General features: G+C 42.2%; 1 protein-coding gene across 5 annotated transcripts in view; it reads left to right on the top strand.

Annotated features, from left to right (window-relative positions):
- The window catches only part of LOC146317692 (zinc finger protein 521-like), a 134,178-nt gene extending 111,191 nt beyond the window's left edge, over nt 1-22,987 (top strand). For all 5 annotated transcript variants that reach the window (XM_084731805.1, XM_084731802.1, XM_084731804.1 and 2 more), the window contains 2 exons: nt 6,233-6,348; nt 21,508-22,987. In XM_084731805.1, the coding sequence (XP_084587931.1) occupies nt 6,233-6,348; nt 21,508-21,537 (146 nt within the window). In that variant the 3' untranslated portion in view covers nt 21,538-22,987. The remainder of the gene's footprint in view (nt 1-6,232; nt 6,349-21,507) is intronic.
- Nucleotides 22,988-27,519: the final 4,532 nt, after the last annotated feature.

The raw sequence follows: 27,519 nt of genomic DNA, 5'->3' as shown, positions 1-27,519 counted from the left end.
GAAAGGGGGGAAGAGAAGGAGGAAAAGAGAACTGTGTAGGGGAGGGAGGGTAAATGGAGAGAGGTCCATAAGCCCCTGGATGATGAGAGGGAGGCTGACTCTCCCAGGACAGATTTGACAGGTTTCAGAAGTGGGGGAGCCTGCAGCTAGAAGTGTCTGCCTGCACCCTTAGGAGCTGTAGTGAGGGCTGGTGTGGAAATTGTGATTGGGAATATGTGCTTAAGACAAACAAAACAGAAGAAAGTGTGCCTGATGAAAGTCGTACGTGTGTGTACGTGAGTGTGTGCGTGTACACACTTTTCTTTTACTTATGTCACAGCATGAAGTACAAACTTGAAAACTACAGGATGCTCCGCTTTCAAATCCGCAAGAGTCTGACAAATACAGTGGTTTAATTGGCTTTTTGTTTAGTTGCTGCCCACGTTCTGCCAGTGCATGACGTTAAAATTAAGACATCCCACCTCCAAAATACCATGAGCTTAGCTTTAAAGGGAAATTTCACCAAGAAATCAAAAATCTGTATTTTTTCTGTACCACTTTATAATACAGCCCATGTATAGTGTGTAACTATCCATGATGTGTTTACCCTGAACTTACAGTGTAACTCAGAGTGTAACTACCTGTTATTACCATGTAATTACCTGGAACTTACAGGCAACATAGAGTATAACTACCCATTATTATAATTGTAATTTCCCATAATTTATAATGTATAACTAGCTGTTATTACCACATAAGTATCTTGAATGTACGGTCTAACTTAGAGTGTTAATACCTATCATTATCATATAATTTCTAACCTAGAGTGTTGCTACCTGTTATTACCATATAAGTATCTGGAACTCACGGTCTAACTTAGAAAGTGACCACCCAAAATTTACGTTGTAACTTACAGGCTCCAACTCAGTGACAAGTATGACTCAGTTTGTAGTCATACTTTCAGCTGTGGAGGGTCACTTAAATAAGGGAGAGGGTGTAAATACACCAGCAATCTTTGGGACACCCTCGCCTTTCTCTGGCAGAAACAGGAACATTTATCATGATGAATATTGTAATTGAATAAATATTTAAACAAAATAACAGCACCGGCAAAGATGTAAGTGGCAATGACATGACACTCTTATTTCATCCATGACACAGTGAGCTTATGGAAGGAAAAATGATTAATTAAATAAATAAAAACTCGCTCCCACACTTCATGGGCCACATCTGTTTTGTTGAACCTTTTTTCATCTTGTCATTCTGTCACATGTGCGCGAAAAATATCTATTAAATTTCTGTTTGAGGAAAAGTAACTTATTACTGATCGGTGGAAATGACCGCACCTCATACAGAACTAACTTTTGTAGCGTTTCCTCCATCCTGGACACAACAGAGGTGCTGCACCTGAGCGCAATTTAGTTTATAAGGCTGACTGGTTTGGAATGACACTCAATGTGGCGGACCCCACACAAATGCACAGATTGAGTGGGTGGGTGGAGTGCGTAGTGGTCAGTTTGAGATTGAACCAGCATTGGTAACGTTATTACCATGTCATTTCCCGAAACTTATGGTGTAATTTAGAGTGTAACCTGCGTTTTTTCTCTGGCCTGTAGTGTAGTTTATTCATATAGATTGTTTTGGTATGAGTTGCAGAGTTTTGGAGATATAAGCTATAGAGATGTTTGCCTTCTCTCCGGTATAATGGGACTAAATGGCATTTTGCTTTTGGTGCTCAAAGCAACAAAAAAAAAACGAGTGTCTTTATCCAGAAATCTGAGGATACTTACTGAGGATAATCCGCAGACCTTGTTGTGATCATGCCCATGAAGGAACCGTATTCTTTTTAGTAGAAAGAAAGTAGTTCTGGTAGATTCTGCAAAATGAAAATAGCACCTACATGAAACTGCTGAAACACTCAATGCTGATAGCTCCAAAACTCACACCAAAACAATATAGATAGATAAATAACACTGCAAGTGAGAGGGAAAGTATGCAATTTTAATTATAGGGTGAACTGATCCTTTAACTCAAAATTAGTAGTTATCAGCTTATAGCCTCCGAATCAACTTACACAGCCGACTTGTTTGTGTTGCCTCAGAACATTTGGATCAGCCTCTGCATTGTGAACTCCTGGATTAAGCAGAAACGAACACATGTAGGCTAGACGAATAAATAAATGAAAAGGAGAAAGGGGGAAAAAAGGATAAACTTTTTTTTCCTCCCTGCACAAACAGCTTAGTATTGGTGCAGTGCAGCCTGCAGAGAGCACCACCCTGCCAAAATAAAGATGAGCTGGGGCCTGTAGTAAAGGAGACGTCTGCCATGGGCGGCCCCTGAGATCTAATCAGAGGGCTTAATATCCCCCACAGCGAGGAGACCTTGGCCCCTCAGCCCCCTCAGCCCTGACACCCCTGACGCCCAACCCGGCTCAGTGCTCTGTTCAGCTCCGCTCTGCTCTGGCTCCACAGCCAACAAACTCCACAAAGTTCTCTCTCTCCCTGCCTTATTCTCTCTCATTCTCAGCAGGGAGAGACACAATGGCCAGCCACTGATCCTGTTTGGATGTGGTGTTGGATTATTTCTTCCCCGTTTCTCTATGTCCTCATTTTAACCCTCTTGGAAGACATGGCTGTGCCCCTCCCTCCCCTAAATGGGCATTGCAATGGCATATTTCATATGTGACTCGAGCTGCCAAATACCAATACAATGTCATACACATTGCATGCTAATTTGTGGAATGACAATGGAGAAATTGTCTTAATTGTAACTCATACTACTAATTAGAGGAGCAATGTGTAAGAAATTTAGTTTAAAACATTCAAAACTAAAATTATCAACAGTTTTGATGCTATGTCAAAGACGTCTAAATATTTTGTTGCAGAGATTTTTACTGAACTTAACATGCTAACCAGCTAGTCCAGGCCCATCGTGTTTCATAATACCACTTTGTACCTCAAGAGGCAGTAGTGTGGTAGTATAGCTCAGCTCTACTGTCCCCGTCCGCCATGTCTTCTCAGAGGCTGTGTTCGGTCGTAGTCATGTTCACTAGGAGGCTGCTGACCCTGATTACGCTTTCCTGCTCTCTCTAGAAGTGTACCAACACCAACACTCCCCCGGTGCTCAGTAACCAACTAACGACAGCTAAGCTTACAGTTAGCAGTAGTTAGTTGTTACTATGTTGATACGCTGCCCCCTGTTTGTCTGGAGTATAAATTCAGCAAGTATGCAGTTCTTATGCATTGCACCCTTAAATGGTTACCACAGTTTAGCAAACACTGAATTTTCCAATCATCTTTAGCAATCGTAAATATACCCCAAGCCTTTTAAAATGTCTCACTACACCCTATAAATTAGCTGAAAAGTTTTTGAGCTTCCATTTACATCCTTGCCTTAAACGTCATAAGTCCATTCAGTATTTATTGTTGTCTTGTAGGTGCCATTAGTGCATTTTAAAGTGCACTTTAAATCATTGCACACTTGCACATGAATGAATGCAGAGCTATAAAGTGATAAATGCATAAGTGATTAAATGTGTCTCTTGCTGGAACTGGACCAGATACGCATGTAAACAGCGAGAAACAGCGAACTTGACATCTCAGTTGTGTTTGGTCCTATTGTACAGTATTTGAAGGCCCCCCAAGTCTCAAATCCATTTTTATTTTTGCTGTATTGACTTTTTCCTCCTCTAGCCAAAGACATAATGAAGGCTTCCTGCAGCTGCTGTGACCTGTTTCTGTACTGTATATGCAGACAAAACACAGCAAAAGAAAAACGCTATTGTTTATCAGCGCTTTTTCCCTTTCAGAGCATGTATTCCCCACAAAGAAAATTGTCATCTTTTTTAGAGCATAAAAGAGGCACAAATGTGCATGATGGCTTAGGCCTTAACCTTGAGCGTTAAATGTTTTGTAACAGACTGTAAAACCAGCCATCTATCTGGAATTATGTTTGTCTTCATATTGTTGTGGTCATTAGTTTCAGAAATGGACCATGGAGTTGTTGTTTGTTCATTAGAGGAGGTTTGTTCATTTCTGGTTAACATGCTGCCATGTTCCAGAGACAGCTGTCACCCAGGCATTAGCAGTCTGAGAGCATCGCCACAGTGTGTCTGCTTTGAATCTAAACTTTTATTTCCCAGGTCAGGAGTGTGACATTCAATGAAGCCGAGTGCGTCTCAAGTGTACGCAGCTCAATAATTAATAACCACTCTCCCAGGTGAGCTCAAATTGGGACACGTTAATGTTGCAGAGCCCCGCCACGGGGCTGCAGCGACCCCAAAGCCATCTCCGACAGACACCTCACCTTTTGTGGCTGTGCTTTTTTCCTCCCTCTCCTTGTGGCCCCACGGTGCATGCATTAGAAGAAAAGTTATTTTGAGCTGTAAGAAATTCAAATGAAGCCCCCACATGCTAACTTTTCCAGAGCATCCAGACCTTTGAGATTAGACAGCCATCCTTAAAGCACAAGGGTCTGGGATAACAAACGGCATGTTTGAAGTGCTCCTTGGAGAATGCAGACACACACACTCGCACACACACTCAAGACGCACACAATTGCATCCCCCTTAGCTTTCCAGCGTGGACTATGGCTTAATTAAAGCACAAATGTATGGTATATGTTTTAAGTGCCAGCGAGTTGTGTGTTTATATGATGGTGAATGCAGTCTGAGTCTGCATGAATAAGTAGTGCAACACCATGAATATTTATATTGTCAATATAATTAGCTATGTAGACTAATGGAGGCCATGTTTTGCACTTGAAGCCATGCCAATTTTTTGTGGTTGTTTATTTTCCGGCTTGTTGTCCCCACAGTAGCGCTAAATAAAGAGCATCATTATTCCCAAAACATTATGCATTCGTTCGCTCTAGTGCCATGAATATGACCACTCTAGTTTCACTGTTAACATCTAAATTGTTCTCTGTTTTTTTTTCAATTATATATCTCATAACAATGTTTTTTCTATTGTTGATAGTGCATTCATTTGTTTGTAATTAAGTAATTTTCCTTGCCATTTGACATAGTCTGTCTTCAATTTTTATTCATGCAGATGCAATTATGATGTTGCCTTTGTTCCCTTAATGCAGGCAACGAGGCCCTACTCTAATTTACCACAGTCAACAAACAAACAGTAGAGGCATCTTACAGTTATGGTTGGGTACCAAGCTCTGTCCTTTTATGAGTACTGACCGAATTCTCGGTGCTACTGAGTACCGATTAATGTTAAGTCAAATTTTGGTATCTTGGAGTTCATTAGGGTGAAAAAAAGAGAAAGAGAGTGAAATTACCCCTGCAGTTTGTTAAAGTCACAGTCTGGGAAATAGGGATCCAAAGTGTGGTTAAACTTGTCAAAATCTGACGCAGACACGACTCGCTGCAATATTTGTAATGTGAAATGCAAAGCTGCCACAAAATATGTAAAGGATGAAGTGTCAGGGATGCATCGATACCAGTGCCAGTTTCGGGTATCATTCCGATACTGCACACTTTTACTCACATACTAATGTACAGACTGTACTTGTACTCATTAAATTACTCCGCTACCACCACACCCAATACCATTTTATGAAAATTAGCTCCCTCAACACAAGCAATTTGAGTAAACATCTAAAGATCCAACATCACACAGAGTTCAATGCTAGCAGCAGGAAACAGCAACAACAATTTGTAATATTTAGAAACTGAGTAAAATCTGACAATGTTTTTTGGTGCAACCTTAAAGAGTGTACAGTGTTTGACTGCCAAGCCAAGTCCCCCACAGCGGCTGCAGCTAATGTTAGCACGCCTGCAGCCCAGCGTCAAAATAGTGTAGCTCAACCCTTTATGAACAACAAAACTTTACATAAGGCATCGACAACTTCATCGACATCTTTAGGTGATTAATGGGCTAGTTGGAGTTGGATGTAACTGGGCTTTTTCACACTGTCTTGGTTGGCTTACCATTTTTACTAGCATTAGCCAACATGTAGCCACTGGCTATTTGGTATGCTAAAAGAGTGTTTGAGATTCAATAGCTTGTCTGAAACCTTAGTATGAAATCAACATTTGTGAGAGAGAGTAAAGTAACAAAAAAATGTATCGCTGGGTCATGATTCCAGGTACCATGTCAGTACCATATTAGTTCAAATGTGAATGGTACCCAACCTTACTTGCAGTGACAGTTTTTGAAACACCATAAGAAAGTCTTTTGCACTAACATTCATAAATGTCTTTTCCTCTGTTCCTGTGTCTCCTTCCCCTGTCTATGAGCAGTGTTTGTCCACGCCAACAAGCTCCAGCAGCACATCTTCTCCGCCCACGGCCAGGAGGATAAGATCTACGACTGCTCACAGTGCCCACAGAAGTTCTTCTTCCAGACAGAGTTACAGGTGAGCCTCGGGCTGGCAGAGCCAAAAGGGCCCACCAGCAGAAAGCGCGACCGCTAATCACACATGACAGCTTAACAAACACTAAACACCGCTCACCGCACTCCGGCTGTCCCCTCCGTCCCGGCTGGGATGAGAGACTCAGAAGGAATTATTTCAGTCCGTTTCCAAAACTCATTTGTGATGTGCAGATATGATTTGATTTGCTTATTAGACCAGCAGAGCACTAAAATATCTGGAATTAGAGGATTAGTGGAATGTTCGTTTTTGAAGAGGTAATTACATACAGTGCAGAGGCAAAAACACAGTTGAGTCAATATGCCTGCATCTCCCCTCCTAATCACAGAGGAGGCCTCATGGCTAAATATGAGCTCTGTCCTCGGGGAGACCGTATCTGCCCTTCAACAAAGTTAGTAGTTGGACTTATGAACTCGCAATGTTAGAGAGATAATCCATTTTCTAGCAATCTTTTCCTCCGGTCCTTGGAGAACCTGAAAAAATGAAACAGACCTTATTATATTATTTCACTGTGGTGGTGTTTTCAAGCAGCTCTGTTTTGTTTGGGGGATTCTCTACCGTACACATGGCGCACTTCTCATATCCAGATCTTTTTCTATTACCTTTTGAAACTGAATCATTAAAATATGAGTAGTCTATAACCGCCGTGTTCAATCCAATCACTTAAATTGTTCTTAATTCGCCTTTAAGCGCATAGAGTAGCTCCTGACCACATCTTTCAAGTACATACCTGAAACTTGGATTAGCAGCACTATGTATTAACGGGTAGCCAGAGGAGGTATCCAGGGCTTGGCCGCCCATTGATCGGCAACGATTTTCATATTGAGATTCAGGTTGTAAACACAGAGGCGTGTGTCTGCCAGGAGGAAGGTGAATGCGATCATTATCTGCTGGTCATTTGAGCACTGCAACCATGAATAAAACAATCCACCATCCACCAGCATGCAGCTCTACCACGTAGAAGGTTATTTAACAAGGCTCGTGTTCCACCAAACTGCCAACATGGAGTCTTTTCATTCATGCCAAGGCCTCCTGTTTATCACATTTTCATCTCTCATTGGTACGAGCATTCTCCATACAGTCAGCGTTGTTGCAGGTACCTGTAAACAATCTCAAATAACCTGGGGATGTTTTCCTACTTTTTGAAGTGATCTCCACCTCCCGGAGGTGTTGTTTCATGCATGATTATATTGTTTTACACTCTGTGTGAAGAGACAAGAGTAGAACATGAAAGACCTATGGCACTTTGTTGTGAAACAGGGGGTTATGAAAGGAGAGCAGGGATGAGCTTGGGGGATAAGACGATCATTATGCTCAACCTGTGCCATACTCTAAAGGCGGTCCCATGTGAGTGCATGCACACACTCTCAAACACACATATGTAGTTCATATAGATGTGTTGCACATATGCTGTTTACGCAGTGGCACAGAAGAATGTGCAACATCAGTTTATTTATGCTGTGACCAAATCAAAGATTCTTTAAAGGGGTGATTCAGTCCATAATCAAGAATGCATATTTCTCATCTGGCCTGTGGTGCTATTTATCCATCTAGTTTGTTTTGGCGTAAATTGTTGAGTTTTGGAGATATTTCTTTGTATAGTAAGAAAGTAGTTCCTATATGAAACCACTCACAACTTAGGCTGCAGATAATCTTGAGTAAACCAAGGTCATACTTTTTGAAAAGAGACGTTGCGTTTGAGTTTTTTAAATGTATTTTTTCAGTGCTTTGAGCACCACAAGCCAATTCACTTATTTATTCAAGAGAAGGCAGACACTTCTACAACCAATATCTCCAAAATCTGCAACTCACGCCTAGACAAACTCGATGCTTGGCTGCAACCAGAGGGGATCTGTCCATCCCAACTCTTAAAAAAAAGTTAAGTTCACCTACAATAAATTATTTTGAAATATATTATGTGATTGAAAATATATATATTTAATAGAAGCAGACACCACTTTTTAAATAATTCACACTTAAACACAACACTTTTTGAAGCTTTTGTTTATGTACTCCCTGTCTGTCCTGCTCAGTGGTATGAACTAGGGCTGTGTATTAAGATAAACTTTATCGATCCCACACTGAGGAAATTTGCGATACTGTAAGTAAGGTGATATTTTTGAACATATTTTAAAAAAAAAAAAGTAGTACAAAGAACGTAACACAATATGGATAAAAACTTCCCCCTTTTAATGCAATCACAGCAATGAAGATACTGTGTTTCGGGGGTTTAAACAAAACAAAATGAATCACTGTTACAAATCTTAGCATGTGTCATGGTATCACAACACATTGGGTTTGAGAACGGATACCGTTTCACATATCAACGCTTTCTTACACACCAAGTGTGAACCACATATGTCGCTTTCGTCTGGTGGTGTAGTGCTGGGCCAGTCAGCGCATCTAGTGTCCATTTGTGGCAAGCACAGGTTAGTTAGTGATGTTACTGAGTAAATGACGTGTGCTGATTGTGCCTGCAGACTGAAGTGAATCTGAAAAGAGTCTTACTGATGGTGGAACAACAGTTTTTATTGTGAAAAAATAAGGTTCTACCATAAAACACCTGCTTTAAGAATGGAGTTTGGCTTTACAATCTGCCCGCTCAAAAGACTGCCAGGAGAGAAGGGTATTTTAACGTGAACAATTAACATAATTTGAGCTGACCTACCCTCTAATAATGAACCTTGTAAACAGTGTAGCAACACTGAAAGCGGAGCTAAAACCAACCTGTGTTCTACTTCTCTCGGCTTGTAGTAAAAGTTCACATGATAAGCACAAACTGCATTCAAAATAGTGAGTCAAATAGTGACTCTGAGTCGTTCTGCTCTGCTTCCTTAACCCCTAAACCCGCTCTGAGCATATAAGTCCAGGGATGACCTTTACTGCTGTCCCTCCCTAAGTTGTAATGAGATCTGCACCCTTAATTAGATGGGTAAATAGCACAACAGGCCAGATGAAAAATGTATTTTTGATTTTGGAGTGAGGTGTCACTTTAAGGTTTGGGTATTTTTTCATAGATTATTTCAAAATGAAACTCCTCAACTAATGTTGGATGTAAGATTTGCCTTTTCCACTGTCTATAGTTAAAGCTTTCAACAAACGGTGCAGGTCGGAGTCTTGTTTTTAGTTGTTTGTTTGCTGTTGCCATTTCCCATGCATCACACTTCAAAATGTCTCACTGACATGGGGCAGTCGTTTGTCAGTCTGTCTGAAGTGGAGCTGTCTTCCAGCAGCGAGAGAAGTGGAAGCGCTCTCTCTTTGCCAGGTCTTGAGTTTGGAGTTTCTCCCTATTTCTCCCTGACACTCTGGCCCACTCGCAGGCTGCCTGGGCTCCTCATCTCTCACAGTAGTCGGAGGGGTCAAAGGGCCAGTGCAAGCTGGGAGAAGGAGCGGCGAGAGGGAGAGCTGCCACGGCAGGTAAAGGGAAGCAGGAACGATATTTTATTAATTTGCTGCTGAGATCCTGAAACAGACCAAAGGCTGTGACAGGTATCCAGTGCACCGCTCCACATCCTCCCCCACCGCCTCCCCCCGTGAACTCTACCCTGCAAGGGGCTAGCCAATTTTCGCCAGCCTGTCGAGATGGATGATGGGAGAGCATCCGTCTAATCAGCCCTCCTAGGACCCCCCGCCCAGCCACCCCCCTCAGACCGGCCAGATTGACTGACTCCTGGGCCTGTGTGCCCCAGAATCCAGATTCCAAAGGAGAATAATCTCTCTCTCTGCCTCCATTTCTCCCTTTCCTCTTCCTTTCACAGACAAAAAAATAAGCAGTGAGATGCATAGACCACCATTCCCCTCGAAACTCTCCAGAGGACTCCCCTCCACCATCACACACAGCCTCCACCCTGTGCATCCCTCTCCCTCACCCCATTAAAATATGGAGCAAAGTCTAGATATTTCATGAGGTGCTGATGGGGAGGGCAAGTGGGCTGGCTGTGCAGCGCTCTCGCTGACCCTCAACTACTGCCCACCCCTTGAGCAGCAAGGAGACATGGCTTTACTGCATCCGCTCTCCCAAATAAGACCCACTGTCCTGTCATTTTTAAAGCAGCTGCCCCCTTATGAGAGGAGAAAAAAAACCCTCTCTGGGTTCCAGTGAAGGCCACATTGCAATGTGAAACTTGATAATAAACTTCCTTTTCCCTCTGCGCTGGCTTCAGATACAGTAGCTTCTCACATTTGCGAAAGGAACTGAGCCACTGACAATGCTGCTAGGCTGGATTAATTAGCCAGATTCATTAACTGATGGATGCGCAGTATTAGCCACAGCTTAAATCTGACATTTCTCTGAGTGCAGTTCATTTGTGAAGAAACAGAGAAGTTCAGCTCCTCCAGCGATGCGGCGTACTGGAGGGCTGCAATCGGAGGCTCCTCTCCCAACGATCCCAATTCCTCCAAAGACGAGACAATGAGATTGAAGTTACACAACAGTGAAGATGACATTTTCTGCGTGAGATTCCCTTGTTCCTTTTAAGCTGGGCTGTCTTTTTCTCCCCCTTTCCATCCTCCAATTTCATTATCATTCCTTGGAAGTGACACGAGATTGTAAGTCATGTGTTAAGTCGACGGAGGAGTGGAAGGACTGGGGTACTGTACGACTTCTCCCTCTCCTCAGACGCCCGCAGGACACGTACCTTAATTGGAGTGTCTTTTAAAAGGATTCCTTCAAAGACAATCCAAAGCTCCCTGGCCTTAATGAGTGCTGAAAGTGACAAGAGCACATCTGCATCATGTTCTACTTCCCCACACAAATGAGATTCTCCTCTCCCCGTGTGATAGCCATTATTGCCAAGCTGTGACCAATTCCACTGTTTTAATTAAGCATATTTATAGGCTTCACGGTCAGCAGGTGTAAACAGCTATGCGTGTCATAACGTCCATCCAAGACAGAAAATAGGGAGAGAAAGTGAGAGATGGACAGTTGCAGAGAAAGGGGGGGTGGAGTAGAGGAGAAAGACAGAGAGCATGAAATGGATTAAAGGGATAGTTGCGATTATGTGGTGTGCGGCTGTATGAAGTTCATATCGATGTCACTGTTAGGAGAATCAGAGAGAGCGAGCTAAGCAGTTAACTGCTGCGGACAGAGAAAGCAACAAAAGGCATTCCAGCCACTTAAAAAATGTCCACCTAAAAAAAAAATCAATATCAGTTTATCAGTCAAATATCAGTTTCTCCAAACTAACCAAACTCCACAGGCCAAATCAGTAATTTTACCTATCTGAACACAGGATTTGCTGGTCTACTGCCGCCTCGATTTGAGCGTTTTTTGTGTTATTATGTGACTTCAGTGAATTTGAACTATCCTTTTAAAGTCACACAATAGCACAAACAAACTTACTGATGGAGGTGGTGGTTGACCAGCAATTCCCATGTTCTGTGAGGTAAAATTATTGATTTTGCCTATGGAGTTTGGTCAGTTTGGAGAGAGCCATATTTGGAGAGAAAACCATCAGAGAAGGTTGTCTGACAGCAGAGTAAAGTAAAAAAAAAAAAATATTCTAAATATAGCATACACTTAAACTGATATTAACTTTTTCAGTGGTATCTTTTTAAGGGTCTAAAACACCTTTTGTTGCTGACCCTGTCCACAGTGGTCCTTTACATCAACTGTAGCTAATTATTATTCATTATGGTATAATTATATTATTAATTATATTATTAATTACTATATAATTATTGTTAAGTACCTCATACAACCCCACTTAAAATAACCCAAACTATTCCTTTAAATGCATCCAAAGAAGTCAGCATACTAAAGTTGTTTCTATGAATGATGGCTCCTAAAAAACATTTTAGGCCTTTCTTTTCCCCTTTCCTTTTCATGAGGCACACTTCAGTATGAAGCACCGAGACCTAATTCCCCAGAAGTTTTTCTTTCTGTTTTTTTTATCATGAATTTTAAAATATGCCCCCAAAAACGCCCTAACTGCCCCACGTCCCAAAAGTGTCGCACAAAAGCAAAGCTTCGTGTGTTTGTCCCTAAGCGGCTCTCAAACACCCCATATTCTCTGAATATCTTGATCTGCCAAGTGTGACAGCTCTTCACGCTTTTGAAAGTTGTATATATATTTTTTCTCCTTTTATATGACAACTTGTTTTCTTCTTCATCACCCCAGGTGCTCAGAATTCTGTCACCATTTCAAAAAGTTGCACTACAAAATAAAAGAACAAGGAATTAGGAAAAAAAACAGCTGCTTGTGAGACGCCATCATTAATATTTACGCTTATTTATAATTATGTACAACACTGTACACACACTGTAAATGGGGACATAAACACCCTTAGAAGACTAGTGATGTATCACAATAGTGGTGTTCTAGTTTTGTAGGTGGATCAGAATTAGACAGCATGACAGACCTAATGATCCTGGGAGGATTTTCTCTTTCTCAGTGCGTGTGTGTGTGTGTATACATCTGTGTGCGTGCTGTATGTATTTGTCTTTGTGTCTGTCTCTCCCAGGGTCTGATATGTGCATGCAAACACATTGTCTGGAGGGAGACATGACAAAAACTCCCAGAAGCCTTTGAGCTGTTCTTTTTTTCTTTTTCCTGTGTTGCACCACTGGGGAAAGTTAAATCCAAACAAAGAGGAGACGCTTGGCGTACTGTGCTAGAATCCATCACCGGATCTCTCCCTCAAACATGTCTCCTTTACTTTTCTTAGTTGACTTTTTCAACAACTTTGATAAATGCCATTTTAAGCGCTTCTCTGGAAATTCACCACAGGTTTAATTTACTGCCTGTAGTGATTTGATTTTTCAAGTGTCTATTATGTTGTTATGATGTTAACAAAATGCAGCCGAGGCCAAAATAAACAGCATTAGAACAATTATTCCCACTCGAATTTCATGTTCACACACATCACAACAGCAAAGTAATTTAACTCTTCAGTGTGAATGTTGAATGACACCGGTCAATTAAAAGCTAATTTTCCATTTCGCTCCCCCATTTCAGAGGGAAAACATGAGAGTGCAGATCGACTCGACGTGGAAACGCAAGAGAAAATTTAGTCCTCAAAAATCTCCGCGTTTGTGAAGTGGCATATCTAGCAGCACAGGAGAGGGAGGGGGTGATATGTAGCGTCCCTAGTCAAAGTCTGTCCCTGACTGAAGTGGTTAAATGTGAGAGTAATTGTGTTTTGTTTCTGGGACTGACATGTGGAACCCCATGGACCCCATCTCCCTCCCAGTGACAGGCAGAGATCCTCCCCCCTCGCTCTGTCTAATTAGAGGATGTAGCCCAGGGCTCATGTCCCAGGAAGACCCATCCCCCTCCCAAGATGGCTCCCCTAAGAAAGCCCTTAATTGGGTTCTTTAGTCATAGTCTTCATTTTGGCTGGAAAGGCATCTGTGTGTTGCTATCACCTCAGAATACAGTTTGTATCGCTCTCTTGTGTTTTTTTTTCCCTTCCTCTCTTTTCTCTCTTCCCTCTCGCTGGCCCTCTCTCCCTCTCTATTGCTCTCCCTCTCCCTGTCTCCCACTCTCTCCTCACTTAATGAGGCCCCATAATAACACAGCAGTTGTGCAGTTGTTTTGCTACCTCAGTCAAACAGCAGGATCACTGCATAGTGTGTTTCTAGTACCATTCACTTGTCTACTTAGACAGGGTAATGAGTATCATTTGGAGCTACAAAGCACCAGCCCACAAAAAGGGTGGTCCGTCATCTCTGGTTACACCTCAGAAGCATTTGCTTGGTGGTAGTTAGACATCTAATCAAAGCATTTCAAACATTATGGATTTATTATATATTTTTACAAGTGCGAAAAACCAGCGCACACAAAATGACACACATGGAAGACATTGAAATCCATCGCCGTTGTCAACTCCACCCTAGCTGAGCGCCGTGTTACTGTATGACCATGACTCCCCGGGCACCTCACTTCAAACAAGACAGTCTGTTACCAAGGAGACCGGGCCGGTTGTGGCACAACAGTGTTTGGGGTCAACCCTCCCCACGGCCTGATAAGTGATGACTGTGGAGAATGCCAACTGCTGTATTATTTATTTATTTGATTGTGTTCTTCATTGGCTAAACTAGCCAGCGGTAAGCCTGGCCCGAGGTCAAAGCAGGAAAGGATTACTCCCTCAGTGGACTGGTCAACAGTAGGGAATGCACAAAGGGAGGACTGAGTCAATACTGGACCGAGTTCAACACACCATTAAACATCAAGGCAGAATGCAGCACTCTTGTATTCCTCCACAGCAGTTTGGAGCGATAAGAAAACACACGGTGGCAGAGTTTTCTCAAAATTACCCAGAGACACAACGGGGTCGTTATTGATTGAGCTCCATTGTCCCTCTTTTCAATCATTGCGCAAACATAAATTAGCTTAAATATCCGGGTGACTTCATTGCTTAAAGTCACCCTGCAGTTCGGAGCCTCAAAGAAAAGACCACAGGTTCTTTGTTTTAGCATCGTTTGATGACGTTCTCTTATGCGTTAATTAAATTCCTGAGTGATGAGTACGGCTACGCGCAGGTCTCAGTGGTTTTGTGCACACTCCCCGTGCTCCAGATGCAGACGCTTTGCAGACTTTACTGTAATGTCAGCCATGCAGGGTATAAGAGAGAGACTCGGCACAGACTGATAAGACTTTTAATCAGAGCTTAGAGGGGGATGTTTACAGTTTGACTGTTCCTTCAAATTTTTTGATTATAGATAAACTAAATAAGACACTTTAGCCGCAGGGTTTAAAATGGATGTGCTTAACTCTCCTAATTAAATAGTTTCTTTAATGAGTAATCTTCACTGTAAGTAACACTCACTTGACTCACAATAGAAAATTTGTGATTCATTTTCAGACTAGAACGTCAACAGACATAAATAATAAATTTCTTTATTCTTTACATAATTGTAACTAATACAAAATCTAAATTGTTTTTAACATTTTGTTTTAAGTTTTTTGTTTGTCAGAAATTTTCAATTGCAGTGTTCCTAGAAAATACCCCAAACTGTCTGTTTAACTGGGACATTCACACTTTATTCATATTACAGATGTCACTGTTTACCATTACTGATGACAAGCATGATATTTTAAAAATGAAATATTGATATCATGTTAACAATATATATATGACAATATCATGTATATAATCCAGCACATCTTAAACATACTGATCTTAAATCAGTTAGACTCTCTTTCTACCTCCCTACACACGTATTTTCAATGTACTTCACAGAAAGCACATTAAACATAGTTCAATGTGAATTTTACTGACAGCATTTTGTCAGTTTTTCTATTGACATTGCAATGATACCGTTATCATGAATTCTTTTGCCTGCAATAATTGTGTTGTGAAAATGGTTATCATTACAGCCTTAATTGCCATTACATTATATTACCACCCAAAGAATGTTTTACTTTACTACACTTACTCATGTACATGTTTAGGGTCACAAAATGATGCGTTGTAAATATTATATTCTGTAGTTGCAGTTCTTCCTGCATACTGTTTGCTTTTCATGCCTTTGTATATCATGTATGTATTAAGAACAGTAATGATATCACTTATATAATGAGATCGTTGGTTTGTTTTATATTAGACTGACATAGTGACAGAAATTTGTCTTTGTTTACATGTGCAGAAAACTTCTATATGTGCAGTTACAGCACTGACTCTGACTCAGACTCTCTGAATTGTCAGCCCATCCATATACAAGTATACATTTTGGATGAAATACTATTTTTCAGGAACCTATGGTGCAGCAGTTAAACAGGTAAAAAAAAAAAAAAAAAACCACCAGGCAGTGCAACTACATAAATTTGCAACATAAAAAACTGCAAGGACATAACCTGAGAAAATCTGTGCAATACATAAACATGCATAAGCATAACGTAGCAGTGCAGAGACAAACTGACAATAGATATAGCTTATAGACCGGTCAATGGGGTAAAACAGTGTAACTAGAAACAAGGCAGTAGTGCAAAGGCAGTGTGAAGTGTTTGGTTGTGCAAGAAATGTGCACGTTACAACTCTTTCCTTAGAGCTGCACAATGCGACAGATTGTGCTAAGTTCACTTGTGTAAAGTGCACACTACTTGTTATAAGTTGTTATTGCTCACTCAGCTCTGCGACCACTCGATAAAGCCTGGGTTTAATGTTATGTGCTGGATAAAACCACCAGGTAGAAGAACAGACACAGTGTGCTTACTGTAACATGTGCTTTGCAGGTATTAACGTTATGCTATAATCAAACATTGTTAGCGTTGCGATTAAGCTTTACATCTCCTCTCTGTGATGTTGGACAATGTTAAGATTGTGTTTAATACGGCGGGATCAGATGAAAGAGAAGATGTGTCTGCTGGTCCACTGGCCTTCCTTTGCAAAGCTGATGTAAGAGATGCACCTCTGTTGCCTCACTGGAGACCGGGTGCTATCGATGGAGACCAGAGCAATGGGGAACGACATAAAGAATGATTAGTTAATAAATCAACTCCCCAGCCTCCTTGCACTTTCCTCCTCTCTGCTCTTCCCCAATCGTTCCCCATTTTTTTCCTCACCCTCTCTGCAGCAGCGTTAAATTCCTAAGACATGTTGCACCTGTTTGCATGGGTACACAAGACCCCTGCCGGATGTTCCCCCCCCCTCCTCTTCCACTACCCCTGAGGGCGTTGCAGTGGGGTGATGTAATCAGATGAAAGTGGTGGTTTAACGGTGGCACAGAGCCGGTGAGAGAATAGGAGAGGAGGAAGAGGCTCGCTCCGAGCCAATGCAGCCAGTCTTCATAAGGGAGGAGCGGGTGCGCATTATTGATCAGAGCAAAATTTAATTTAGTGGAGAATTGACTGCTATGGTTTACCTGAACACTGCTGGTAACTGGGCCCTGCAGCAGGCCTGTGTGGCCAGCAGGTGGTTGAAAGGATCGAGGAGGAGATTAAGGGTTGGATAGAAGGGAAGGAAATGGATGATGAGGGGAATGGCAGAGTTTCAGGGGGAATAGGGGGATGGCATTGAAGGAGGGAAGTCAGGATGAGAGCTAAAAGGCTTAATGGAGGGCATCTAATCCTAAATTGCGGTAATTCTGGTGTGACACCATTAGTGACATCCTCCTTGCCGGGGCAGTGGACATTTTGGTAGGGCTGTGACGGTATGGCTTTTTTCTTACAGTGGTGACAAAGCAACATATTCTAACTGCTTAATTATAGCTTATTCTTTTTAATTTTATTGAAATATACTGTTATAAGTGTAGTCTAGTGCCTTTCAGGAATAGAGCAGTGTGTAAGTGTGTGCAGTGTGCAAGTAGGAGAGAGAGAGCCAGTAGCAGACAGAGAGTGACAGTGATGCTCATAGCGGAGCAGTAAGTTGTCACTCTGGCAGTAAATGTACATTACAGGTTACATTATATCAGTTAATATTGTCAGTTGTTGCAGCTTCTCAACCCTAAGAAATGTTGGCCTTGTACTTTTACAATGTCAGCTCCGGTGTAATTGTGTCAGATTCACAAGCTTTGTACTCCAGCCTTGAACTACAGTGCCTTCTTGGAGACATGGTAAAATATGTGTGTCTATTTCTACCTTAGGCTATTCAACCAAAGCCCCTTATTTTAGCTACAAAGAACAACATATTCATGGTTTATAAGAGGCAACATCCTCGGTCCAATTAGCATTGTTGGCTGTGGACACGGGTGCTTGCCTCTGCCATGGCTATATACATATTGTATGGTGTAAATACCATCTGCCCAAAATAAATCAACACCAAATGTTTTTTGTTAACAGTTGTGATTGTTGTAAACATGTTGTTAGTTTCCCACTGGCAATCCCAAGAAGCCTTAGGATGAGTCTGTTGACCAATCAGAGTTTGTGTAACTGACTTATCAACCAATCAGAGGCTGTGCTTCTGACTTGTGTGTGACAGCACTAATTCACAGACGTATTAATAGATCAACATGAGATTGACCTTTCAATATTAAATTTGCAGTGATGATGGTAATGAGCTCAACTTCATTATAATGTGGTTATCATCATAACCCTACATTTTGGTCATTTTCTTGCACAAGATGTGAATGAGGTGTTTCACATCTAATTTGACATTTGTGGTTGGATACTGCTGGTATTTAATTTACACAGCGCTGGTGCAGAGGTACTTGAAGAACTTGACAAGGATGAAGATTGGAAAGTGAATTTCCCTCCCGCCCCTCTCCTTCCCATCCACCTTCCATACTCATACACAGAACAGTTTATAGCTACTCTGTGGAGTTCAGTATCCACAGAGATAAAGGTATCAGTTTCATTTTCTTTTAACGTTTTTTTTTTTTCGCCCCTCTTTTTCCTCTATTTCCCTTTAGTCTGCATGGCTGCCACAGCCACTGAAGTCGTTTAACACCGTCCTTGAGAAAGCCCTCAGTGAGAAAACTCCTGGCATGTTTAAGGAAAAGGTAGAATGCAGTGTGTGTCAGACAGAGCTGGGACATGCAGTGGGGGGAGCCATTCCCCAGAGGGGTTATTTTCCCCTCTAATAGCTGTTACGAGCCCTACATTATATCCAAGGAGCTACGTTCCTTTGGGGTCCACACACACACACACACACACCTAGACACACTGGCACACTCACACAAAGGCATGCACACTCAGTCGAGCACAAATTTTCTCTCTCTGTTTCTCTCTCTTTCACACACACACGCACACACATGAACACACACACTCAGTCCTAGCCGCTTTGCTCTCCTCGTGTCAATATCCTGCCATTTGAAGTCACGTACTGCAGGGGCTTCTGGGAGTCGCCAAGGAGCCAGGCTGACGGGTAATGGGCCGCATTCATTAATAAGGTTGCCGTGCTCCTGTCCCTCCTCAGCAACGCCAAGGATGTCTTCACCGGGGGGTAGGGGGTTGGTGGAGTGTGAGGAGGAAAGAGGGGAGGAGGTGAGGTAGAGGGAGAGGGAGCATCCCGTTGGGAGTCTCCTCCCAGACTCACTTAAAGGAGCTTTATTTCAGCAAGAGAGGGAGAGAGGGAAGCAGAGGAGCTGTCCGGGGCCGCCTCTTTAAAAAAGGGAGAGCAGGGCCCAGGCGAGCCACGCTAACCCTTACAGGGGTCACACTCCTGCTCCCCGTCAAACAGCTTATTACCCCACCTGTCGGGAAGTAATCGCCCTAGCTGAAAGGAAAGCTGTCGAGGTGTTTAAATGCTTTATATGGAGGCAGCTGAAAGGGTAAAGAGGGAAGGAATGAATGCAAGGGGGGCTAATAGTCGTCTCCTAGCGCTGCCCGAGGGATTCTGCACCAACAGGACTGAAGGTGACTGCTTTGGTAAACCTTTTCGCTCAGGTTGCAGTAATCATTTCAGATTGTCTCTTTCTCTCCTTTTCTCTTTTTTAAAACTAGTTAAAAGGGTAGTTGGGATTATTTGGAGCGGGGTAGTATTTATCAAAGCTTACCTACAGTAGGTGCTGGTCGACAGGCCCCGAGTTTGGAGAAGCAGAGAGTACCAGCATGGAGGCTAAACAATTTATTACTACAAACATTTTAGCAACTTAAAAAAGGCCAGTCAGTTGAAGTATATGATACATTTTTAATATTTTCACTGCTTTGCTTTGCTGGCAGACATCTTTTTTCCGAGAGGAAACTGCCATTGTATGAGCCAAATATTACTCTCCCCAAATCAACTCAAATCAAGTCCATACACAAAATCATTAAGTTAACTTCACAGAACATAGGTGTTGCTGGTCTACTATCGCCTTGAACTGTTTGTGTGCGTTGTGTGACTTTTGTGTATCTGAGCTAGCTGTTTATAACACCAATATCCCATAATAACACAAACAGACTAACAGTTCAAGGCTGCAGCAGATGAGCAACTTCCATGTTCTGTGAGTAACTGATTTCACCAATGGTGTTTGGTTGGTTTGGCAACAGCGATAAATGGCTTATAGAACAGCGGTTTCCCACCAGAAAAGGCTGTCTGACAGCAAAGTGAAGTGGCGAAAATATTCTAAGTGTGCCATAGCCTGCACTTGAACTGAAGTTGGACCTTTTTTAACTGCCTAAAATACCTTTTGTTGCTGACCCTGCCCACAGCAGTATATTGTTTACCTTCCATGCTGGTGCCCCTTGCATGCTGGCCCTCTAACTACTGTAGCTAATACACTGAATATTGATAAGTACCTCATATAACCCCACATCTAATAATCAGGACTATTCCTTTTAGCACTAAAATGTCATTTTCATATACATGCACTTCATTCTGTGCTTCTGTGCACAATAAAATGTATGTGTGCACTGGGGTGTGTGTGTATTTGTGCATGCATGCGTGCTGATGACTCCGTGACAGGTGTGTCTAGTCCATGCCAGTTTAGAGAGTCCAAGGCCGTGTTTTAAACAGAGCGCAGCAAGTGGGGCATGTAGTTTGCATTAAAGGGATTAGCAGTCACTTCAAAAGATGACCTGGATTCAGCCCACCAGGGACACCAGTTACACACCCCCTGGTCCACACTCCCTTTAAAGAACCTGGCACAGCTGCCCCACTACAACCACTCTCGACGGTCTGTGTGTGTGTGCCTGCATAAATTTGGGCGATACAGCAAAACAGAGTGATATTGTCAGCTTGTTATCCTGTCATAGTAGATTGTGCAGCATTACATATTCACAGCAGCGTGGAGGATCAAATCATCAACGGCCTCACCTGCTGCACCTAAAGCATTTCTCAACTTTTTTTTTTTTCCTTCTGCTTCTGCACTGTACATTTGCGGCACATTCAATACGTGTAGGCGCTGGATAAACAAGACTCTCAGGATGATATTCCATCAGGTGTGTCAGTGCCTTGTTATGGATTTGTTTCCATGGACACAGCCTTTGATCAGGAGGCTGGATTTCTGACGAATGGGATGTTATCTGTCAGTGGTCCTGTGCCTTTGTGTTAGACCAAGACTTAACTATGCTTAATCCCAAACCAACTGCCATTGATCCACACATCTGGATAATGACAGCCTAATGATGACAGTGTTCAAATGCCAAGATAATCAAAAGATGGTGCTTGTCAATCATAACATTTACGATAAATTAAAGGTGTTAGGGTTAGGGTTGTGCATTAGTGTACTCAGTGTGGGAGATGAATGATGTCTTAGTGTCCTTTGAGCACAAGCAAAATGAAAGCTGTGTTTGTTGTATGTGATCATAACGTCTCCCCTTGTTTCTTTTTGTGTCCTTGCAGAACCACACGTTGACTCAGCACAGCAGCTAACATGGCAAAGATCAGCGCCGTGGCCGAGAACAAGGATCACATGACGCGGAGAATAATGTCTGACCGCCAATTACCGTCAGTGCAGTTTCCCACTGACTGTCTTGCACTGAACTTTCGATTCAGTTACACCACAAGGAACCATGCCACAGCAAGAAAAAAGAAAAGCAAAAGCAAAGAAAAATAAAAGAAAGAGGGGGAAAGAACATAAAAGAACCCTCTCCGTCTTTACTAACCATTATTTCAAAAATAAAGAAAAAGCCAACTTGTTTGTACATAGAATTCTTCATGTGTTGCTTAACTACAGCTATATTGCAATCTTATACAGTATTTGCCAATGTACAGTTCAAAATGTTTGTCCAAAAAAAGAAGAAGAAGAGGAAGGGGGGGAAAAAAGATCAATGACATTGTCAATCAGACCAGATGGGACTCAACCAGTTGTGTAAAGGAGAAACAGGGTGCCACTGAGAGCATAGGAAGCTGTAGGAACCGGCAAGTGTTGTCAGGAGGACTCTTTTCATCAGCGCCACTCCTACTGCGCAGTATGTCACTCTGTATCCTGACACGGCTGGTCATTATGGGGTAGAAAAAGGTTGATTCACCAGCATAGGCTGAGATCTTGTCTGTGTGTCCGTCGTAACATGGCCGCCAGAGGACCAGCTGAGAACGGCGGTGCGACTAATCTGCACTGCCTGCGCTGGAGTTCAGAAAAGAGTGAGGAAAAAAAAAAAGAAAAAAACAACACAGAGAGAACAGAAAAACAGGACAGGATGCTGATATATGCAAACGCAGTGACACAGATTTGGAAAAGGCTAGTTCCTCTGGTTGGCTCGTGAACAGAGGCGTGAAGCTCCCATGTGGCTCTCAGAGCATGGGGAAATCTCCAGCCCACTGACTCAACCTGTACATTTCTGTTGTTAATGTTTACTGCTCGTTGAAGCCTGGAGATTACTGGAATTTTTTTTTTCTTTATGTTTTGTTATCTCTACATATTTTTTCGCAGTGGGGGAGTTAATCCATTCGGATTTGGGGGTCATGAAGACAATTTCAGTCTGTCTCGGGGATACACCGTAGTTGCTAAACTCTAAAACGTCCCTGGCTCTCCTGGAGAGTGCCCAAAGTACTCCTCTTGTTGCTTCGCAGTGTCCCATTGCTCTTTGCTCAAGCTGGAAGCCACTGTGGCATCATACAAAACTTTAAACCATTCTGTTCTGTAAATGTTTTGCATTCATTGAACCTGAGATGCACTTTTGTATAAAACTTTAATGTTTTGACATTTTGATTGAGAATTGTTCGTACACAGTTTACAGGAAATCACCATCTCCTGCAGCAAAAGGACAGTTATCTCTGATGTTATTAAAATGTATTGTACAAATATGGAGTTCTGTATTTGGCAGACCTCGTTTTTTTGTGTTGCACATGTGATGGAAATATTAAAAACTGTATGAGGAAATGGCTTCATTGTCCCTTCATTATCTATCGAAAACTCGACAAAGATTCAAGGGGATTGAGATGGCTAGTCACCATAGGTTCCTGATAGAAACTTTTATAAAGGTTCCACTTGGAACCCTTCCAGAGAATCCACTCAAGGGTTTCTTTTGAGAATGCTTTTATATTCCAAGGGTTTTATCTAGAACCCACCCAGGTGGTTCTACCGAGAACCCTGTAATATTATGGTACAAAGAACCCTTGATGAAAGAGTTCTTCAAGGGTTTCAACAATCCTTGGTTGTACAGTTTATTAGTTGTTCTGTACTGTTATTGTTAAGCAATTAATATAATATGTTTAATATCCATAACATATGTCCCGACTTACCATCAGTTAACTCGATTATAGAAAAGGGGTTCCTTAATGAAACAGTTGGAAACATGTTTATCTGTGTGTGTGTGTGTGTGTGTGTGTGTGTGTGTGTGTGTGTGTGTGTGTGTGTGTGTGTGTGTGAATGCAATTAACCCATCAGACAAGACCTATGACAGCATAAACACGATCATCATCAAAAGCTTACACTGCTTTTTTTCATTGTATCAAATTGCATCCTATTTTCCCCGCTCCCTCGTGGCTCTCGCTAACAAACATCTGAGCATCTTAAGGGAGGTCTGTGTTATTAATGACTCCATTACCCATCACCCTGTGCGGTCCCATTCTACACACCCTTGCGCTAGGTCTATTTAGGGAGCCTCCAGCGCTCCGGGAGACCGGGAGAAAAGATTCTTCTGCCTTTGCCGAATGGGACAAAACCCATGCAACAACATCTGTCTGTCCCAGCAAATGATTCATCAACGATGACACGCGAGCAGCATAACATTTGTTGAAGCTTTCAGTTTTGTTTTGAGAAGGCTCAGCGCTGCAGCCCATAGTATTGTAACTAGGTTATGCTGTGTGGAACAAATGACTGTAAACTGATGCCTCATTTGAAATACACAGCAGACTTTCATTATATAGTGTATATAATGAACAAAAATGTGGACTCAACACTTTTGTTTTTGCTCCCATTTTTCATGAATTGAAGAAAAAAATATCTAAGACTTCATTGCACACAAAAGGTTCATTTCTCTGTTCACATATTTGTTAAAATCTGTCTTAGTTAGCTCTTCCCACCCACCTGACAGGTGTGGCATATAGAGATGCTAATTAAACAGCGTGATTATTGCACAGGTGTGCCTTGGATTGCTCACAATAAAAGGACACTGAAATGTGCAGTTTGATCTTGAGAAAAGACATTTATTAGGCACTGAACTGTGGCTATTTGACTTAGAGCTGCACAGTTATTTTCCCAGGAGGGCAAAGTCATGACCTGTCCTACTCTGTCTCTGATTCTGACTGGTACTCGTTGATTGGGTTGGTTAGGAGGGGGATTTATGCTTGCAGTAGAGTCCCCAACACATACCAGAAAATTCTGAACAATGCTAAGAAAGTTGTCACGTCGCTTGGTTGTGCACCATTTTTGTAACTTGTTTGGGGACTTTTAATTTCAAGATGAACACCCTTGAGAGTAACCTGGCCAAACAGGTCTCCGTGTATCCCAGTTTGTTAAGCAACAGTAATAATTAAGTTGCAGTACACAAATGCAATGTTTGGCAGTACGTTGTTTACGGCTGTAGCAGGCAGCCTACTTTCCCTTATCTCCGCAATGGCTACTGTAGTTCATATTGTGTGCCTTTACAGCTTGTGTTCTGTTTTACTTATTGTCACAAAGTGGCCAACAAAATAAACTTTGTAACAACTCCTCTAATGTTGTGATACACAGAAAAAAATAGGCCAGAAGACGCCATGTTGGATCTGTGTGATTGGTTAGGGTTAGGGTAAAAATATCAGGTTAAGCCAATCAGAAGTAGAGTAGGGCGGGTCATGATTTTGCCCTCCTGTGTAAAAACAAAGTGGTAGAAATAAAACTGCACATTTTAGAGTGGCTTTTATTGTGACCAGTCCGAGGCTCACCTGTGCAATAACAAAGATGTTTAATCAGCTTCGCTATTACAGCCAGACCGATGTACTGTTGGCCAATATTACTGGCCCAAGATTGGTCAGCTATTCTGGTCTTTATCAGTGTCAACATATATGTCACGTTCACAGGAAAAGCAGGATAGGACCCAAGTGCAGATGACACTGAGAGCAGGAGGATGATTACTGAGGTTTATTGCTGGGTGTGCAGATAGTAACTGGTACAAAATCCAAGACACATGATCCAAGGATCAAAAACAGAGCACATGGATAACCCAGGGATACCTCAAAAACAACCAGGACAAACTGACAATGAACAAAAGATCTTGACTGGTATGTATGGTGAGTGGCTGATGAGGGAACAAGGTGCAGGTGGGACGATGGGCGGGGAAACACAGGTAACAGGAATAACTAGATTGCAGGGCAGATGGGAGCGGCAAGAGGAGGAGCAAAAAGTCTGGGGGCACCTGGTGGATGAACTGAAAATGCAATGAATGTGTCTGAGGAAGCGAGTATGTGGAAGCATAAATGGCCTCATTATCGGCATTTACCCCAAAAGTGCAGTACTGGTTGGGCTCTAATCTCATGTATAGAGATTGTCTTATTGGATTTTAATTTTTTTTTTTACCAAAACTGGGGAGGAATAAACCTTTTGTGTGCACAGAATAAGTCTTAGAGTTTTTACTGCAAGAAAAATGGGGGCAAAAACAAAGGTGTTGATATATGTTATGCGCAAACATAAATAAGAATACTAAGAGAAATATAATAATACTCCTGTTTTGATCTGTTACGTGCAGAACATATATACAATCATATAAATGTGATCCCTGTGGATCATAATATTGAAGCTCATTTGTCACAGATAATGATCACAATCAGCCCCGAGTCTCTGAAGCTTGTCTTATTGAATTTTCTTATTTCAGTCAAATGTGCATGTTGTCTGTCATCTATTAGCTTTTATTACATCACTATAACGAGGATCACATGAGGAGAGGACGGGGCCTCGTACAGTGACAGCCCTCCACAATAGAGACACAACCCCTCATCCAAGTCAGAGATGGTACGGCCCAACATTAACTGTCATACTGAATGCAAGCTGGGCATCCATTAAACAACTTTGCTAGCATCTCCCTGTGCCAGGCACTTTTAATAAGCTTCAAGGGCATTTGAACGGGTCCAGAACTTTGCTTTGCCAGAGATGGACTGGCCCACATCATCCATTACATTAAATTGGGTGGCGGCCTCCAGCTCATATTTATGATTTAATTAAATTCACTTGTGAGGCGTATCAGAAGCACTGCGGCCTCCCTTTTAACGCCAGCCTAAGCAGCAAAACACACACGCGCGCACACACATGCAGCTACACACGAGTGCATACACAAGCACTGTGTTTCTGACACTCGCCCAAGTGTGAGACTTTGTGGGCGCTTTGGCAGGGGCATTCTCAGGGGTTCATTTAAAGCAATATAATTACACAGCCCCCAAGTATTCTTCCATCAGAAAGCAGCAGAATGGATGGCTTGTTCAGAGATAACTTAGCCTGGCTGATCCTCCACGGTGTCGTCGCCTGAACATAACCTCAATGCAAGTGGCACTCAATGCTGCTAAGAGCCTGGCCAGTCCTTAGTGGAGCTGGGCAGTCAGGCCAGATGTTTGGGAGTCGCTGAAATGCCATTGTTCTTGTCCAGGATGTGTGTGAAATGGCATTTTGTTTTTTCATTTGACAGGCTAATACCCATAGTCCTCTAGAGGACAAGAGGCAGCCTGTGTTAAGACTTTATTAAAGAATTATGAGATCCTAGTGAACCTGTGCAGTATGTTGCCATCCAGGAAGATGAAAATGTGCCACTTTGTCTGTCATGAACAACCTGCACAAATGTAAGTATGCATTCAGCGCTCGTCCCTTGTGTTCCAGTGTCCTTGCTATAACTCTTCTTTGGTGCAAAATTTAGTTTGGTGAAAACTCCACATTGTTAGGCTGCGCATTCCTCCCACTGAAGGAGACCTCAGAGACCTCTTATGGCATTCAATATGTGCGCCCAAGCGTGAGATCCAGATCCATTTGGCCGGGAGATCCACTGGGAGTGTCTGGGGTAACCCAATCTCTCACACCGGCACTCCACATCCAGAGAGCCATCTTTTCACTTCAGAACTGTGTCAGCAAAATGGACGCCTCAACCTCAGTGTGCAGTCCTGCCACAGTGTTTATGGATCGAGCACAGGGGCATTTGCTATTGTCTTTTGTGTAATTTTGTGTACACCCTGTTTCCATGTCTTTAAAATGCAATTATGAGAATCACAGTAAAGTTATGAAAGCTATATCTCAAATTGTTCTCCTCAGAGTAAAGTTGCTTTAAAGACATTTTTCTGCAAATGTGTGCACTGTAACATTTCTGCATTAAAATGCTTAAAAAATGCTGGACAGATGTTTTTATTTTGAGTTATGCATTCACATTATACAATGATTTCAACAATGCTCAGAGTACAACTGAATTAAACAGAGAACATGTAAATACTGCTGCAAGGCCCCCCTTTTCACTGTTT

The sequence above is a fragment of the Lutjanus erythropterus genome, chromosome 12 (assembly GCF_056507025.1).
Source record: "Lutjanus erythropterus isolate fLutEry1 chromosome 12, fLutEry1.hap2, whole genome shotgun sequence".
In the NCBI taxonomy this organism is placed as follows: Eukaryota; Metazoa; Chordata; class Actinopteri; order Lutjaniformes; family Lutjanidae; genus Lutjanus; species Lutjanus erythropterus.
The sequence above is the reverse complement of the archived record's forward strand: the minus strand, read 5'-3'. Positions and strand labels throughout refer to the sequence as shown.